At 37.0% G+C, this 15,440-nt stretch overlaps 1 protein-coding gene across 1 annotated transcript in view; it reads left to right on the top strand.

Annotated features, from left to right (window-relative positions):
• LOC103723400 (callose synthase 3-like) overlaps window positions 1-14,320 on the top strand; it is a 30,204-nt gene extending 15,884 nt beyond the window's left edge. The window contains exons 22-43 of the mRNA XM_008814309.4: window positions 3,373-3,510; window positions 3,640-3,737; window positions 3,823-3,907; window positions 3,986-4,146; window positions 4,297-4,420; window positions 4,515-4,612; window positions 5,496-5,634; window positions 5,909-6,060; window positions 6,908-7,017; window positions 7,134-7,259; window positions 7,409-7,477; window positions 7,592-7,781; window positions 7,940-8,093; window positions 8,698-8,817; window positions 8,893-9,011; window positions 9,123-9,206; window positions 10,806-10,918; window positions 10,993-11,222; window positions 11,316-12,113; window positions 12,217-12,267; window positions 13,382-13,567; window positions 13,675-14,320. Of these exons, the coding sequence (XP_008812531.1) occupies window positions 3,373-3,510; window positions 3,640-3,737; window positions 3,823-3,907; window positions 3,986-4,146; window positions 4,297-4,420; window positions 4,515-4,612; window positions 5,496-5,634; window positions 5,909-6,060; window positions 6,908-7,017; window positions 7,134-7,259; window positions 7,409-7,477; window positions 7,592-7,781; window positions 7,940-8,093; window positions 8,698-8,817; window positions 8,893-9,011; window positions 9,123-9,206; window positions 10,806-10,918; window positions 10,993-11,222; window positions 11,316-12,113; window positions 12,217-12,267; window positions 13,382-13,567; window positions 13,675-13,923 (3,594 nt within the window). The 3' untranslated portion in view covers window positions 13,924-14,320. The remainder of the gene's footprint in view (window positions 1-3,372; window positions 3,511-3,639; window positions 3,738-3,822; window positions 3,908-3,985; window positions 4,147-4,296; window positions 4,421-4,514; window positions 4,613-5,495; window positions 5,635-5,908; window positions 6,061-6,907; window positions 7,018-7,133; window positions 7,260-7,408; window positions 7,478-7,591; window positions 7,782-7,939; window positions 8,094-8,697; window positions 8,818-8,892; window positions 9,012-9,122; window positions 9,207-10,805; window positions 10,919-10,992; window positions 11,223-11,315; window positions 12,114-12,216; window positions 12,268-13,381; window positions 13,568-13,674) is intronic.
• Window positions 14,321-15,440: the final 1,120 nt, after the last annotated feature.

Raw genomic sequence — 15,440 nt, 5'->3', positions numbered from 1 at the left:
CGAAACAGGGGTCCGACCCCGGCCTCCGCTCGCCCTCCGTCGGCCTCCCTCTCTCTCTCTTCCTCCCCCGCTCGCTCTTTTCTTCTCTTCTCTTCTCCTTCTCCGACGACGGCGTCTTGGTTTCTTTGCCGGAACCGTCCTGGTCCGGTGCCGGTGCGGCTCGGGACGCCCGAACCGGGCGGTTCGGGACGGTTCCACCAACTGTGGTTTTAATAATGTATCGTTTAAATTTTGAGCAATATTAGTATATCTAAGGGCTTCTAATAGTTGTAGCTATCAAACACTTAAATAATTCAAGGTGGTGCTTAGACATGTTCCTTAATACCTACTACAAAAAATTATGAAAATGTTATGATAAATACATGTTCATGTTAATCATATAAATTTGGGTAGCATTCTAGTCCCGTTGATTCTTGTCTGGTGGGACACTCTTTATGTTTCATATGCAGAGCATCGGTTTGCTCAGTTAAGGGGCAGTTTTGACTTGTACTTGCATGATTGTTTGCTGCAAATTGATGGTGTTTGTTGACTTCCATGAACTTCTCACAGTTGCAAGGGTTTTATCTGGGCAAACAATACTTATTTTCTTTTTAAATTTCTTTTGTGGACCGAAACTGCTTCAAGCCTGTTTTAAACATTTAAGATTGGCTTGAAGCACATTTAACTACCTTAATGGTTGGAATTTTGACCTTGTGTAAGAGGCTTTGGAGTTTGGACGTATTTGGCCTGCATGATGCTGCACTGTATTCCAACCATATCAAGTTTTTCATGTAAATTTGAATTCCTTGGTTTTGTGTTTCGGTCAAGAGGAAATATGTATCCAGGTAAATAGGCAACCAACTGAAATGTCTTCAGACTTGAATTCTGGATACTTGAAAGTCTCAGTGCCCTCCTTCTCTTTGTTCTCTTTTGTTATTAGCTATGTTATATAAGAATGTCAATTGGCCTTCATGCCTTGAATCCTTAATGATATATACTCCTTCAAAGACACGATTAATATTTTTTTGTGGTGCAGTGACTTGGAAATGAATGTTCTTGTTTTTCTTATGCTGACATGTATACTCTATCTGATCTGTCTGATATTGGTTAAACCCATTTTGGAAGAATTTTCCTTGTAGCACTATTAGGGGCCCAAAACTTAGTTATTATTAGTACATATATTAATGCAGGTGGTGTAGCTTTCTAGAGTCCTAAACTCCTAATAATTTATATAGTGCATATAAGCAAACATTTTTCCGCGTTGATTTAATGTAGCCATAGTTGATAGTCTATATTTATAGTTTAAGTTAGTTGCTTGACTGCAAATTAAAACCATATATATGAAAAACCATTCAGGATAAATTACCTTGCCAAGAAACATAAATAGAGCATAAAATAGAACAACTTGTTCCACAAGCTGAAACACACGATCATGTCAAATTCTTGTAAGCAAATAATGTTATCTAAATAGATGACTTAATTATTTAGTTATTAAGTAATGTCAGTAAAGAACATGCAGAGTTGCTTATATTAGGAATATTGATTAGAAAATAATATTGTAGCTATTTTTTAAGATTCAGAATGTTACTTTAAGAATGCTACAATTATTCTTTTTGAACAATATGGAGATCTCTGTAATGACTTTTTGTCATGCCAAATCAAACTTTCCATGGGTTCATTCTGTTTTCATATTGTGCCTGTTATACATTATAAATGATCAAATTTAGCATGTGTGGCATTGTATTCATGAAGTTGCATGCATTTCTATTCCCGGTCCTGAGGTTAAGTGTAAATTTTCTTTTCACTTTGAAGTTCTACCAAATGTGTGGAATTATATAAAATTTGCACTCCTAAGTCTAGGATTATGATATAGACTTAATAAACTCATATATTAAATTCAAAGAGACTTAAAAATGGTTCTTAATCATTCTATTTTGACACGGATTTCTCTGTTTCCTTCCCCTGACTCTACCATCTATAGCTACCCCCTTGCTTCTCATATCCTCCAAAACTTCTAGGCATATATCCAATTTATATATTCTAATTTGTGGTTTAAAACCAAACAAATGTAAACAGCCATTCAGTTTCCTTTTACCACATGTTGTAACACTTTGTGCATCTCTATCTCATCTTCTTAGGTTAACTTCTGTCATATCTTGGTCTTCGAAGCTCCATTTCAAAAATGAGTTGAAAAATTTATGTTAATCACAAATATGATGCCAGCAATCTTATCATCATACGAGATATCAAACTTCACATTTGACGATTTTTACTTTCTTTTGTGTTGCACATGGGAAGCTCCATTTCAGTTGAGTGGATTGATAATTTAACATTATTAATTTTAGTTATTTTCCTTGTGGATGTTCATATATATTCCCTGAAAACATCATTTGATATATTTTTATCTGAATAATGAACAAATTATTCATAACTTTTTTATTAAGTTTTTCATCTTGCAACATTTATGAAAGTATTCCTTAATTTTGATATAAGAGTTGATGTTAGTTGAAGCAGTCTCTGACATGCATGTTGGTACATGTCATCTAATATACCTAATTCAAGTTGAAGGATTTTGGTAAGGTTACAGTGTTTTAGGGCATAGTCTAAATATTTGACAGTTCCGGTCATGCTACATATCATAGAACTGATTTGAAATCATTTATAGGGCAAGCTTTATGTCTCAAAAGATCGTGATTCTGCGAGATGTTAGACAGTAAACAAGTAGCTTCATTTTGAGTATTGACATGCTCTTATAAAACATCTTCTTTTCTTAGCTTTATTAATAACAGATGAATCTTCCTCTTGATGCATAGTGACATGCTGTTGGGTTAAAAGATTAACATTGAGATGACCTATCAAAATAGCATGCAGATTGTAGAAGTTCATAAGTACATTCATAAATCATGAGATGACAGTAGGTGATTGGAACAGACATTAGCATTAATCTTGACATGAGTTATACTCTGGAACACATCCAATCCTATAAGAACAAAGTGTAAATATATAAATAAGGCAAACAGAAAGGGAATTACTCTTAAGCTTGAAAAATTTTAATATATGTGCAGATCATCTTAAAGTATTTGAAGTATCATTAGAATCCGCCGGAAGTAACATGAACATATCGGATAAAAGTTCAGATGAACAGATGACATAGCTTTAGTGTCATATGTTTAAAATTTGTGTGCACTTTTCCTATCTTCTAACTGAATTTTGCATATCATATGGTGCCATGTTAATTATCCGCTTTAGATGATTTGGCCAGTAATTTTTTATTGGACCGATATAACCTTCAACTCTATGTGCACTAGGTCTGTCTGCAGAGAAACAATTTTTTTTGTAGCTATAAGTGTTTCAATGTGTTTTTACTCGTTATTACTCTGTTAATGAATCCAGATTCGCACTTTAGGAATGTTAAGATCCCGTTTTCAATCACTGCCTGGTGCATTTAATGGCCGCTTGATTCCAGTGGAAAAGTCTGAAACAGGCAAAAAAAAGGGTTTTCGGGCTACTTTTTCCACTAAACATCCTGAGGTTTGACTGTTTCCTCACCTGGCTATTGTGTAACCATGTCAACTCTAACATCTATTATTGTTATCCATTTCAATTATTCCATAAATTCATAGTTTCTGTTGAGTTAGCTTTTGCTGCTGGATGTTTCAGGCACCAGCTAGCAATAAAGAGAAGGAGGCAGCAAGATTTGCTCAAATGTGGAATAAAATAATCACCAGTTTCCGAGATGAAGATCTTATAAGCAACAAGTATAGTCGATTTTGCTGGTCAATTTATTTGTGTATTTTATATATTCCAGCATATGTGTCAGTTGCTATGATCACTGAAATACAGGGAAATGGACTTGTTGCTTGTTCCATACTGGGCAGATCGTGATTTGGGCCTTATGCAGTGGCCTCCGTTCTTACTTGCTAGCAAGGTTTTCATTTCCCCCCACCCCCTCACCCTTCTTTCTCTTAGCCTTTTGATTAAGTGCTGAAACTTACTTGAAATTTAGATCCCAATAGCACTGGACATGGCCAAAGATAGCGATGGAAAGGATCGTGATCTGAAGAAGAGAATCAATGCAGATAGTTATATGTTCTGTGCTGTTCGAGAGTGCTATGCATCATTTAAAAACATCATAAAATATTTAGTTGATGGTCAGCGTGAAAAAGGGTAAGCTATTGGTTGTGCATATGATTTAATCTGTAATTCTAATTGCAAGTAGTAAGCATGCCTGGTTACCGTTATTTTGCGTTCCTTGGGATAAGTTATTTCTTTTCAAAATCACATGCCTTTGTCTCATTACTGCTTTATGCATATCAGGGTCATAAATGAGCTTTTTCAAAAAGTTGATGACCATATAGCCAATGACACTTTGATAACACAACTAACTTTGAGCTCTCTCCCGAGTCTGTACCACAAATTTGTTGAATTGATTAAGCTACTGGTATGCATTTTTATTCTAAAATCTTGATGTTTCAGCTGCTGTTTATGTAATATTCATCAGTGGGTTCATTTTTTCCCATGATCTATTGTCACAGATGGAAAATAAGGGAGAAGACAGAAGTCAGGTTATCATTCTTTTCCAAGACATGCTTGAGGTGGTAACAAGGGATATAATGGATGAACTACCTCCTGGGTAAGAAATCTCAATGATTTTTTTTTGCTGTAAGATCATGATATCTGTGTCTGATATTATCACTTGGATATATAAAAGAACAAGACTAAATTAATTTTCTTCTCCTTGATATTTGTCTGGCTTCCCAATATGTTGTGCCATGGGGACCATTTTGCTTAATAAATTTGATGCTCTGTTTTCCACTTTTATATGTAAAAGCTTTAGCTATTTCTTCTATCGTTTGTGATCCATTCTGTTGTCTTCTTTTGTTAGTGGTTCCCTGTGATATCCTTAGTTTAGTGTCTATTCTCATCCATCAAACTGTCTATCCTCTTAAACCATCCTTCTCTAATAGTGTCTCTGAAAATTACTTTCCTCAGAATCCAAAGTGATCTCTGAATCAAATCAGTCCATTGTCTATTTTGGTGCACGTTTTTTCAGCTCTTTTCTCCACCCCCTGCATGATAAATGTTGTGGCTGCAAGCGAGTGAAGCCAGAATTAGTCTTATACTGTTCTAGAGGTTCTCCTTGTATACCGGGTTGATGCATCATTTTGCACACACAGTTGGCTCTATCCGTGCAGTTCCAGATCCTCTCTCTTGCACACATACGGACACATGCATAAAGGACTTCAAGGACTCGTGGAAAGGCCTCAGAAGCCAGCACATGCTTGCTGGACTCCAGGCTTTCCCATTTTATGTATTAGAGATATTTCATACTTTTGATATGTGTACATTCTCTTGCTGTCAAACTTGCAGACAAATCAGTTATTTGCTGTACTTAATAATATATATCTGTTGGAAATCTAGATTGTTACATTTCAATCATTTTCTGCATATCAGATCTAATTTTGCTATTAAAATTAAACCACCGGTCCCATTGTAATCATCACTTTTTTTGACAGCCTTCTAGATTCTGCCCATGGAGGGCCATATAGAATGCATGAAGGAATAACACCATTGGACCAACTGGTGGCTCAGTTATTTGCAGAAACTGGAGCTATTAAATTTCCTTTACCAGAATCAGCAGCTTGGACTGAAAAGGTATATTTTCTGTTTTATATGGTGAAGTGAATGCATGGATACATCTATTGGTGTAGATGTGCATCTGTTTTTTTTTTGTGCGCGGGTGTGTGCATGCATATAAAAGTGTAATTGTGTTTCCGTGCACATGCATGTGTGTTTGTGGGTGTGTGTGTGTGTATGCCTGTGTGCGTGCCAGGGAATGCAGGCTGAAGGGTGCTGGGTGTAGGTGGGTCTTTTTTTTTCTTCCCGATTCCTCCAAAATAAATGTTTGTTCGTGTTTCAATGGTTCCAGATCAAAAGACTTCATCTGTTGCTCACAGTAAAGGAATCTGCAATGGATGTGCCAACCAACCTGGATGCTAGAAGGCGGATATCTTTCTTTGCTAATTCTCTGTTTATGAATATGCCCAATGCACCCAAAGTCCGAAACATGTTATCATTCTCGTAAGTCTTTCAGACAGTTCTCTAAGATTATGTGTCCATTCATTTTTGTTTTGGTTGGCTATTTGGCACTATATGGTGTTCGGTTTGTAACGTTTCCCTTTTTTTTTGTGGCTAAATTTGAACTCTCAGCTACAACCATTATGTGTGCCTATACTGTTCATTCTCGTCAGCCTTCATCCAATCTAATTTTGGTGGCTTAATGCTAGTTGGCTAGATTAACTTAAAGATATGTATATTTGATTCTTCTTTGCAATTATGCTTCTAGTTTTTGCTCCAGTCTGGAGCATACATCCACAGAACTTGGATATTTGTAATTTCGATGACTCTAGAGCATAATAATATACTTTGAAGTTTAACTGCTAATAACTATTTGATGTTAAGTAGCACTGTGAATATTGTGTCTATATGTCACAGTCTCATTTCCTGTTATTTGTTTAAATCTTCTTTGATTGCATTGCCATGAGAGTCTCTGGTTGAACATTATAATCTTTTGATCTGTGTATGGAGTTTTTACGAGCTGCAGGTATTGAGTCCTGTTGCTTTTTTCATTGAAATTTTACTTAAGTTATTTCTAATTTTTTCAATATTTCATCGTTGATTGCTACATTTTTCTGCTAAGATCCTTGATTACCACACTTTGTTGTTTGAAATGAAAGTTGCATCTGCTTTAGTTGAAGCTTATTTACTGGTTTCATACTCTTTGTAACTGCTGATTTTATATATAAATAACTTGAAGCTCATTTTTAACACCTTTTCTGGCTTAATTATTGTCGTTTTATGTCTTCAAGTTCATTTTACATGGATATCTTGCTTGTGGCAAATAACTGGCACAACGCTTATGTTGCAGTGTCTTGACTCCCTACTACACAGAGGATGTTCTTTTCTCTGTTCAAAATCTCGAGCAGCAAAATGAAGATGGGGTTTCCATTCTATTCTACTTGCAGAAAATCTATCCAGGTTTTGTTGTGCTTTTTGCTGTTTGAGATGTGTTCATTATATAATTTTATAGGTAGTCTATTTTTCTGTGGCTTTGCCATATCAGTTTGAAATTTATCTTGCAATGCATTTCTTAGATGAATGGACCAATTTCCTTGAGCGGGTAGGATGCCAGACAGAAGAACAACTTCATCAGAATGAGGAATTGGAAGAGCAACTCCGTCTTTGGGCATCATATAGAGGCCAGACTTTGACGAGAACTGGTATGGTATTTGGTGCTTAGGATTGGATTTCATGGTTATTTCTCCCCTAAATTAAATGCAAGAGATTGTTCATAGAACAGTTTTATTAATCACATAATTTTGTAGTTACTTCTTTCTATCACTTATTGTTGGATCGTGTCAATTTCCAGTCAGAGGTATGATGTATTATCGAAAAGCTTTGGAACTTCAGGCTTTCCTTGACATGGCCAAAGATGAAGGTACCTTAGTAATTTGGACATCATTGTTGACACGAATTACTTAATAATAATAATATAATTCCCACCTCCTTTTAGTAACTTGTTCTAGAAATCTTGCTTGGTACTCCCTTTCAGATCTAATGGAAGGTTACAAAGCAGTTGAATTATCATCTGAGGAACACTCAAAAGTTGGAAGATCTTTGTGGGCACAATGCCAAGCTGTAGCTGACATGAAATTTACATATGTGGTTTCCTGCCAGCAATATGGTATTCAGAAACGAGCTGGTGATCCTCATGCACAGGATATACTAAGACTCATGACAACGTATGCCTGATTAACTCTTCAACCCTGCTTGTTAAAACTGACTTATAGAGTACCATATTGGAAGAACGAAGATCAATTTCTGCTCCTTTCTTTCTGTGGTACATGAAGTCTGGTGTGTAGGGGTCAATTTGAGCATGTTGGTGTAATTTATTTTGCAGGTATCCATCTCTCCGTGTCGCTTATATTGATGAGGTTGAAGAGCCTAGAAAAGATAGATCTAAGAAGATAGAAAAGGTTTATTATTCTGCATTAGTGAAGGCTACTTTAGCTAAGGCTGATGATTCTGCTGAACCAGTACAAAGTCTTGACCAGGTGAAGTGTTTTAGAACTTGCAATAGCCAATTTGTTTTTCTCTTTGTTTAGCAGCATCATCACAGGAAAGGAAATAAGCTATGATTTTGGCATAGGAGCCTTCTTAGGATCAGCAGCATCAGAGTTTATAGTTCTGCAGAAGGTTTCTTAATGTCATAAAACAGAAATTCAAATTTTATCAGGGGAGAAAGATTGGTTACGATTGGTACTGCTATAGAAAAATTTTATAGTTCTGCTAAACCTGCTACTGTGCATTGGTTTGGATGTTTAATGCATAGTAGATGCTAAATGCTCAAGAGTATACGATGAACTGCTATAGAACATTATCTTCCATATATACCATAACGAGTATACTGTGACTTACATTTTATGTAAAAAGAATTCGATGTACACCTTAAGCAACTCTTTAAAGTTCTTAGAGGATCCATGGGTAACTAAAATTTTGAATGACAGTATTACATCCCTTTCTGTACTTGATTGAACTAGTTGCTATGATATGTAATTTCAGCACTTGAGTTTTGCATTATAACTTTGTCTGTGTTCCAGATTGTGGCATGGAAAAAATACTTGTTTTTTGTTGATCTTTTGTATATTCTTGGCACAGGTAATCTATCGGATAAAGCTCCCTGGTCCTGCCATTTTGGGCGAAGGAAAGCCAGAAAATCAAAATCATGCTATTATTTTTACCCGTGGTGAAGGTTTACAGACTATAGACATGAACCAGGTAAAGGGTTCTTGCATTTTTCTGTCACTTAGTCGATTATTGTAGGCCCTTTGCTTTAATCATTGGTAACTCTAGGAACATTACATGGAGGAGGCCTTAAAAATGAGAAATTTGCTGCAAGAATTTTTGAAAAAGCACGATGGTGTAAGATATCCATCAATACTTGGGGTTAGGGAGCATATATTTACTGGAAGGTGGGTTTCTTAACTTATAGTTCATTCTTTTTTCCAGGTTCTTGCTGAGGAAGTCGAATTAGAGACTCTTTAAAAAGATATTAACTTAGTGTCATCTGATAACTTGTGCAGTGTTTCCTCTCTTGCATGGTTTATGTCAAATCAGGAGACCAGTTTTGTGACTATTGGACAGCGTATACTTGCCAACCCTTTAAGGTGAGTCTCCAATAAGTGTAACTTAGAGTTGCAGGTAGGATGCTATATGCAAGAAAAATGTCTGTTATCATCTCTACCACGATATAATATAATGTCAATTATAATCATTAGTAGTGGGGGTAACATCAAGCAGCACTAGCAAATGTAGTAGTATATGGATTGTGCCAAAAGGTCTAAAAAATAACTAAAATCATCATGGCGAAAGATATGGCTAAGCGAGTTTATTGATCACTTTTAGATATCTTCTTCCCCCATAAGAAAATGTAAGATACGATTCTTTTATATGAACTGAACAAATAGTTGTTTTTCTGAACCTTTTACTTTTTCTGGTTCTGTGAAGTAAAATGATCAATAAATGTGATCTATCCTCACATTGATGGCATGCAAATTCTGGTTTTCTTGTCCTAAAAAGTCTAATAGTGATATGCTGATAATCTATTGTAAAATATAACTTTTCACTTACCATTTTTTCCCCTTCCACTGAGTCATTTCTTCTGCATAACATCTCTCTCTCTCTCTCTCTCTCTCTCTCTCTCTCTCTCTCTCTCTCTCTCACGCACACACACACTCTGAACAGCAGTTTGTAGGCATCTGCTCTAAGCATTTCTACCATCTTGCTTGCGCCATCAGCTTGCTCATCAAATATTTTTGTTGCATATTTATACCATCCCATTTAGTTTCACCACCTTATCTTCAAATGATGCAATTCTATGTCTTGCAATTACTATTTTCAAAAAAATTTGTACCTTCTTATTTGACTTGACCACCTTAACATGCCATGCTGGTGACATTCATCTTACATGCTCTTTATATTATCACAATTGCTCAGTTAATTGCAATATCTGTAGACTTTTTGATTCGCGCTTCAACATGCTGCCCTTAGGGCTTAAACGGGTTAGTGGCATCTTCAGACTTAAAAAAATATCGTACCATAATATAACTGACCAAGAAATTTGCAATTTGCTGCCTATTTTTGTAGTTCATGCCATCTCATCTCAATACTTGGGCATTTGAATATTGCTTCTCCTTCTCCTTGTTATGTGCTAAAAAGGTGCTGGAAATTTATAAGAGGAGGGCGGGTCTCAACCTTGCTATGGTAGTATGAGTTTTCAGCCACATTATAATGAATGTTTCCTATATAAGGAAGTTGACAATTGCCCTGCCAATGTCACTTCGCATACAAGTTACCTTTAACTGTAGCATGTATCTTTATTCTCTTCCTTTCCTAATTATGTAGCAAGGGTGAGTGTGACCAATAACTTTAGATTCTTCTCTGCACAAGGTGGTATGTTGACACTAGCGGATCCATGGTTAGGTTTTTGGTAACTGAGCCTCTATGCTTTGAGATTTTTAGAACACGATGGATGCGTGAATGCTATATACTTCCAGCTTGGATAGTCCATGAGATTTTTGGATGGAAGGCATTATGTTATTTTCATTTTACGAACACCAACCAATTCCCTGGAAGACAAACATACATATGTTTCATTTACCACAAGTTCTCACAGTCAACTTATTTTTTCTTATTAATATCCAATTTTCTATATCTTTTGTTTTAATGTAGACCCAGGAAAATTTTCTGAATCTCTATCTTCCCAGGGTTCGATTTCATTATGGTCATCCAGATGTCTTTGATAGACTTTTCCACTTAACCAGGGGTGGTGTAAGCAAAGCGTCCAAGATCATCAATCTGAGTGAGGATATATTTGCAGGCATGTAACTTCTGATAAGTTGTTCTTTGCTAGTTCTTGGAATTTTTTGTCACGTTATACTGGTTGTCTGCCAGGTTTCAATTCAACACTTCGTGAAGGCAACGTCACACATCATGAATATATGCAAGTTGGTAAGGGGAGAGATGTGGGTCTTAACCAGATCTCACTTTTCGAGGCAAAGATAGCAAATGGGAATGGGGAGCAGACGTTGAGTCGTGATATCTACAGGCTTGGGCATCGTTTTGATTTCTTTAGAATGTTGTCATGTTACTTTACTACTGTGGGCTTCTATGTCAGTAATTTGGTATGACAAGCAAGCTTCTCCCCTGAATCCTTTATGGATCTTATTAACCCATGCCAATAATTTATGCGTTGTGTACTGTTTTCTGTTCGGCAGGTCACAGTCCTAACAGTATATGTATTTCTCTATGGTCGCTTATATCTTGTTCTTAGTGGGCTTGATGAAGCGCTGGCCACTGGGAAGAAGTTCATACATAACGAACCTCTCCAAGTTGCTCTTGCTTCCCAGTCTTTTGTGCAACTTGGTATCCTGATGGCTCTTCCTATGATGATGGAAATTGGTCTAGAAAGAGGTTTCCGCAAGGCACTAAGTGATTTTGTGCTGATGCAGTTACAATTGGCTTCTGTCTTCTTTACATTTTCTCTTGGGACTAAGACACACTATTATGGAAGAACATTGCTCCATGGAGGTGCAGAATATAGAGCCACTGGTCGTGGATTTGTGGTCTTCCATGCCAAATTTGCTGACAACTATAGGTTTTATTCTCGCAGTCATTTTGTCAAGGGCATCGAATTGATGATTTTGCTTATTGTTTATGAAATCTTTGGCCAGTCGTACAGAGGTGCAGTTGCATATATCTTTATAACCGTTTCTATGTGGTTTATGGTGGGCACATGGCTTTTTGCCCCTTTCCTTTTCAATCCTTCAGGCTTTGAGTGGCAAAAGATTGTTGATGACTGGACTGATTGGAATAAGTGGATTAACAACCGCGGGGGGATCGGTGTGCCACCAGAGAAAAGCTGGGAATCTTGGTGGGAAAAAGAACAAGAACATCTTAAGTATACAGGGAAGCGTGGGACCATTCTCGAGATAGCACTTGCATTGCGCTTTTTTATATACCAATATGGGCTCGTCTATCACTTGCATATAACAAAACATACCAAAAGCGTGCTGGTATTTATTTAAATGACTGGAAAATATGCTGATGCAGTTATTGTTAGACTTGCATTGACCATTCATTACCTTTTGACATTGAACTATCTTCCTTGGCTTCCAGGTTTATGGTGTTTCCTGGCTTGTGATCTTGGTCATATTGCTGGTCATGAAGGTATGTAAACATTCCTTGAGTTCCCAACACAATCCATTTACAACTATAAATGTTCTTATAAATCTGCTTATCCCATGGAAATAAGTATTTATTGTGTTTGATTCAGCTCTAGTTTGATTTTCCAATAGCCAGGGGCTTGGGTCTTTTTGAGTGTCAAAGACTGACTTTTAACTCTATCAATATTACATGGGTGTTATAGTTTATGAAGCTCCCACCACTGCAGGATGCAGGATCTGGGAAGGGTCAGATGTACACAGCCTACTCCCATAGGTGGAGAGGTTGTTTCCGTGTTTTAAACCTGTGACATTGAGGTCATAATGGAGCAATCTTGCTGCTTGCACCAAAGCCCTTCCTCTCTAGTATTACTTACAAATGGTTAATGAAATTTAAGATAATTATTTGACTCAACTTGTTAAACAGGTAGTCAACTAAAATGGCCTGGCTTGCAATCTATCTAAATTGGTGAACTGAAAAATGCTTGGGTGAAAGAATTTATGGTGACTGGTTCTGTCTAGATTATTGAATTGAACAATGCCTGACTGGAGAGGGATGTTTCCGTGTTTTAAACTTATGACATCTAGGTCATAATGGAGCAATCTTGCTGCTTGCACCAAAGCCCTTCCTCTCTAGCAATATTATTTACAAATGGTTAATGAAATTTAAGATAACTATTTGAGTCAACTTCTTAAAAAGGTAGTCAACAAAAATGGCCTGGCTTGCATTCTATCTAAATTGGTGAACTGAAAAATGCTTGGGTGAACTAATTTTTGGTGAGAGCTATCTTCCCAACCAAAAAAGTTGTGCTTTGATTGGTCTCGATAGCAAGTTTGCTGCATTAATTCTGAAGTGACTGATGAGTTTGGGGATTTTGCACTTTTGTTTTCTTAAGTCCCACACCCAACGAGTATATTGGAGGATCGCCTATGCTCCAGTGGCTAGGGATGATTCTGAAAGTTGGACAAAGTCAAACCAATTTTTATGTTTTGTTGTTAAGATACAGTCACTGAAGTTTAATGTTAGCATAAACAACCATAATTTTTATTCTTATTAGCACTTGATAATTTTGCTTACCGACTCTTGTGCCCCTTTTTTTGGTTCTTTTATTGTTTTCCAGACGGTATCCATGGGAAGGCGGAAATTCAGTGCAGACTTTCAGCTTGTTTTCCGGCTGATAAAGGGACTTATCTTTGTAACTTTTGTTTCTATACTGATCATATTAATAGTCATCCCGCGCATGACACTGCAAGACATTTTTGTTTGCATCATTGCATTCATGCCAACTGGATGGGGGCTGCTTCTGGTTAGTAAATTTAATGAGCTTACACCCATTTCAATATTCTGTACGTTTTAGTTGCTGTTTGCTTCAGGCTTAAGCGTTGATACATGCTTGTCCATGGCTGTCTACAGATTGCACAAGCTTGTAGGCCTCTTGTTCGAAGAGCTGGGTTTTGGGGATCCGTCAGGGCACTTGCGCGAGGATACGAAATTATCATGGGCCTTCTTTTGTTTACCCCAATTGCAGTCTTGGCTTGGTTCCCTTTTGTATCTGAGTTCCAAACAAGAATGTTATTCAATCAAGCCTTCAGCAGAGGTTTGCAGATTTCTCGTATTCTAGGCGGCCAGAGGAAAGATCGCTCATCTCGCAACAAGGACTAGATCAGCTTCGCATTGGAACTCACTGCTGTGGATACTTTCATCCCTACTTCCACCCTTTCTATTCCTTGTTATAATCATCAAGATATTGTCCGTCTCGGCATGGTTTATTGTGATAATTTATTAATCAAAATGTCACTGTAGATTGTCGATGTAAGATGGGTATTGTGTGTTGTTAATGAGATGATCCCAGTCTCAGGATAAAATGGCCTCTGCCTATTTCAATTCTGGTATCTTCACCAGATTTTTTGATTTTTTGTTTTTGGCCAACGGTATGTAATATAAATATTTGTTCTGTCTGCTGCCCTTTTTTCTGTAGTTTCAGCCACCAAACTGGCACCCATGCAGCAATGGCCTCCCTTCAATGTTATGAATGCTTTGATTTACTGCCGCTTCGTGACCCCATGTGCTAGTTCATTCAATTGGCCACTTTGTAAGTAGTTATGATTTATTTTTCAAATTCTATTATTAAGTCGGTGATGGATGCAATCAGGACGCCTGTTAAATATTTAAAGTCTATTTTTTAGTTCTTTATCAGTCCTGTATATCTTCCTGAGTATGAACAGTGGGTTCATCCATAATTAATATAAAAAAATACGAGTTTAATACTAATTGTGATGCAGTTTTTTTGTTACTGGAAATTAGAGCAATTTCAATAACTTGTCAATGTGCCATATACGTGTTTTCCATTGTTTCAATTATTATTTATGCCTTTAGTTAAAATTTATCAAATTATTATATTTTGTACTCTACTTTTTAAATTAATGAAAGGCCTAAGTAGATTTTTTTTCCTTTTTTTATTTGTGCATTAATTATTTAAATAAAAAGTTGTGCTTATAAATTGATTATCTGAAATGGCTATTATTTCTTTGGTTTTGCTTTATTGTTCTTTTCTATAATTTTTTAGAGTGGTATGTAAGTATAACTTTTCAACAGTTAGAATGATTTTGCACATCATTGATCCTATAAATATGTATTATTAGTACTTCCAATTTTGTTAAATAAATCGATAATCTAATTTAATCCAATACTTATTGATTTTTAATTGGTTTTTAACTAGGCCTGTTAACGAGCCGAGCTGCTCGGGCTCGGCTCGGCTCGGGCTCGGCCCGTTAAAAGCTCGGCTCGTTAGTCAAACGAGCTCGAGCCCGAGCCTAAAATGAGGCTCGTTTAAATTCGAGCTCGAGCCCGAGCAGCTCACGAGCCCAAACGAGCTCGAGCCACAACAGTGAGACCAAGAAAATGGGCCTCATTTTAATGATGTAAGAGCCTCATTTGTGGTATTTAATGTAGATTTTTGTTATGGGGCTCGAGCCCGAGCTCGAAACGAGCTTTACGAGCCCAAGCCCGAGCTTTTCTTTTACCAAACAAGCCCGAGCTCGAGCCCAATACAGAGCTCGGTACCGAGCCCGAGCCCGAGCCCGAGTTCCGTGAAACGAGCCGAGCCCGAGCCTCTCCAAGCTTGGGCTCGGCTCGGCTCGTTGACAGGCCTATTTTTAACACCTTAGTTTTTGTATTTT

Source organism: Phoenix dactylifera, chromosome 18 (assembly GCF_009389715.1).
Source record: "Phoenix dactylifera cultivar Barhee BC4 chromosome 18, palm_55x_up_171113_PBpolish2nd_filt_p, whole genome shotgun sequence".
Taxonomy (NCBI): Eukaryota; Viridiplantae; Streptophyta; class Magnoliopsida; order Arecales; family Arecaceae; genus Phoenix; species Phoenix dactylifera.
The sequence above is the reverse complement of the archived record's forward strand: the minus strand, read 5'-3'. Positions and strand labels throughout refer to the sequence as shown.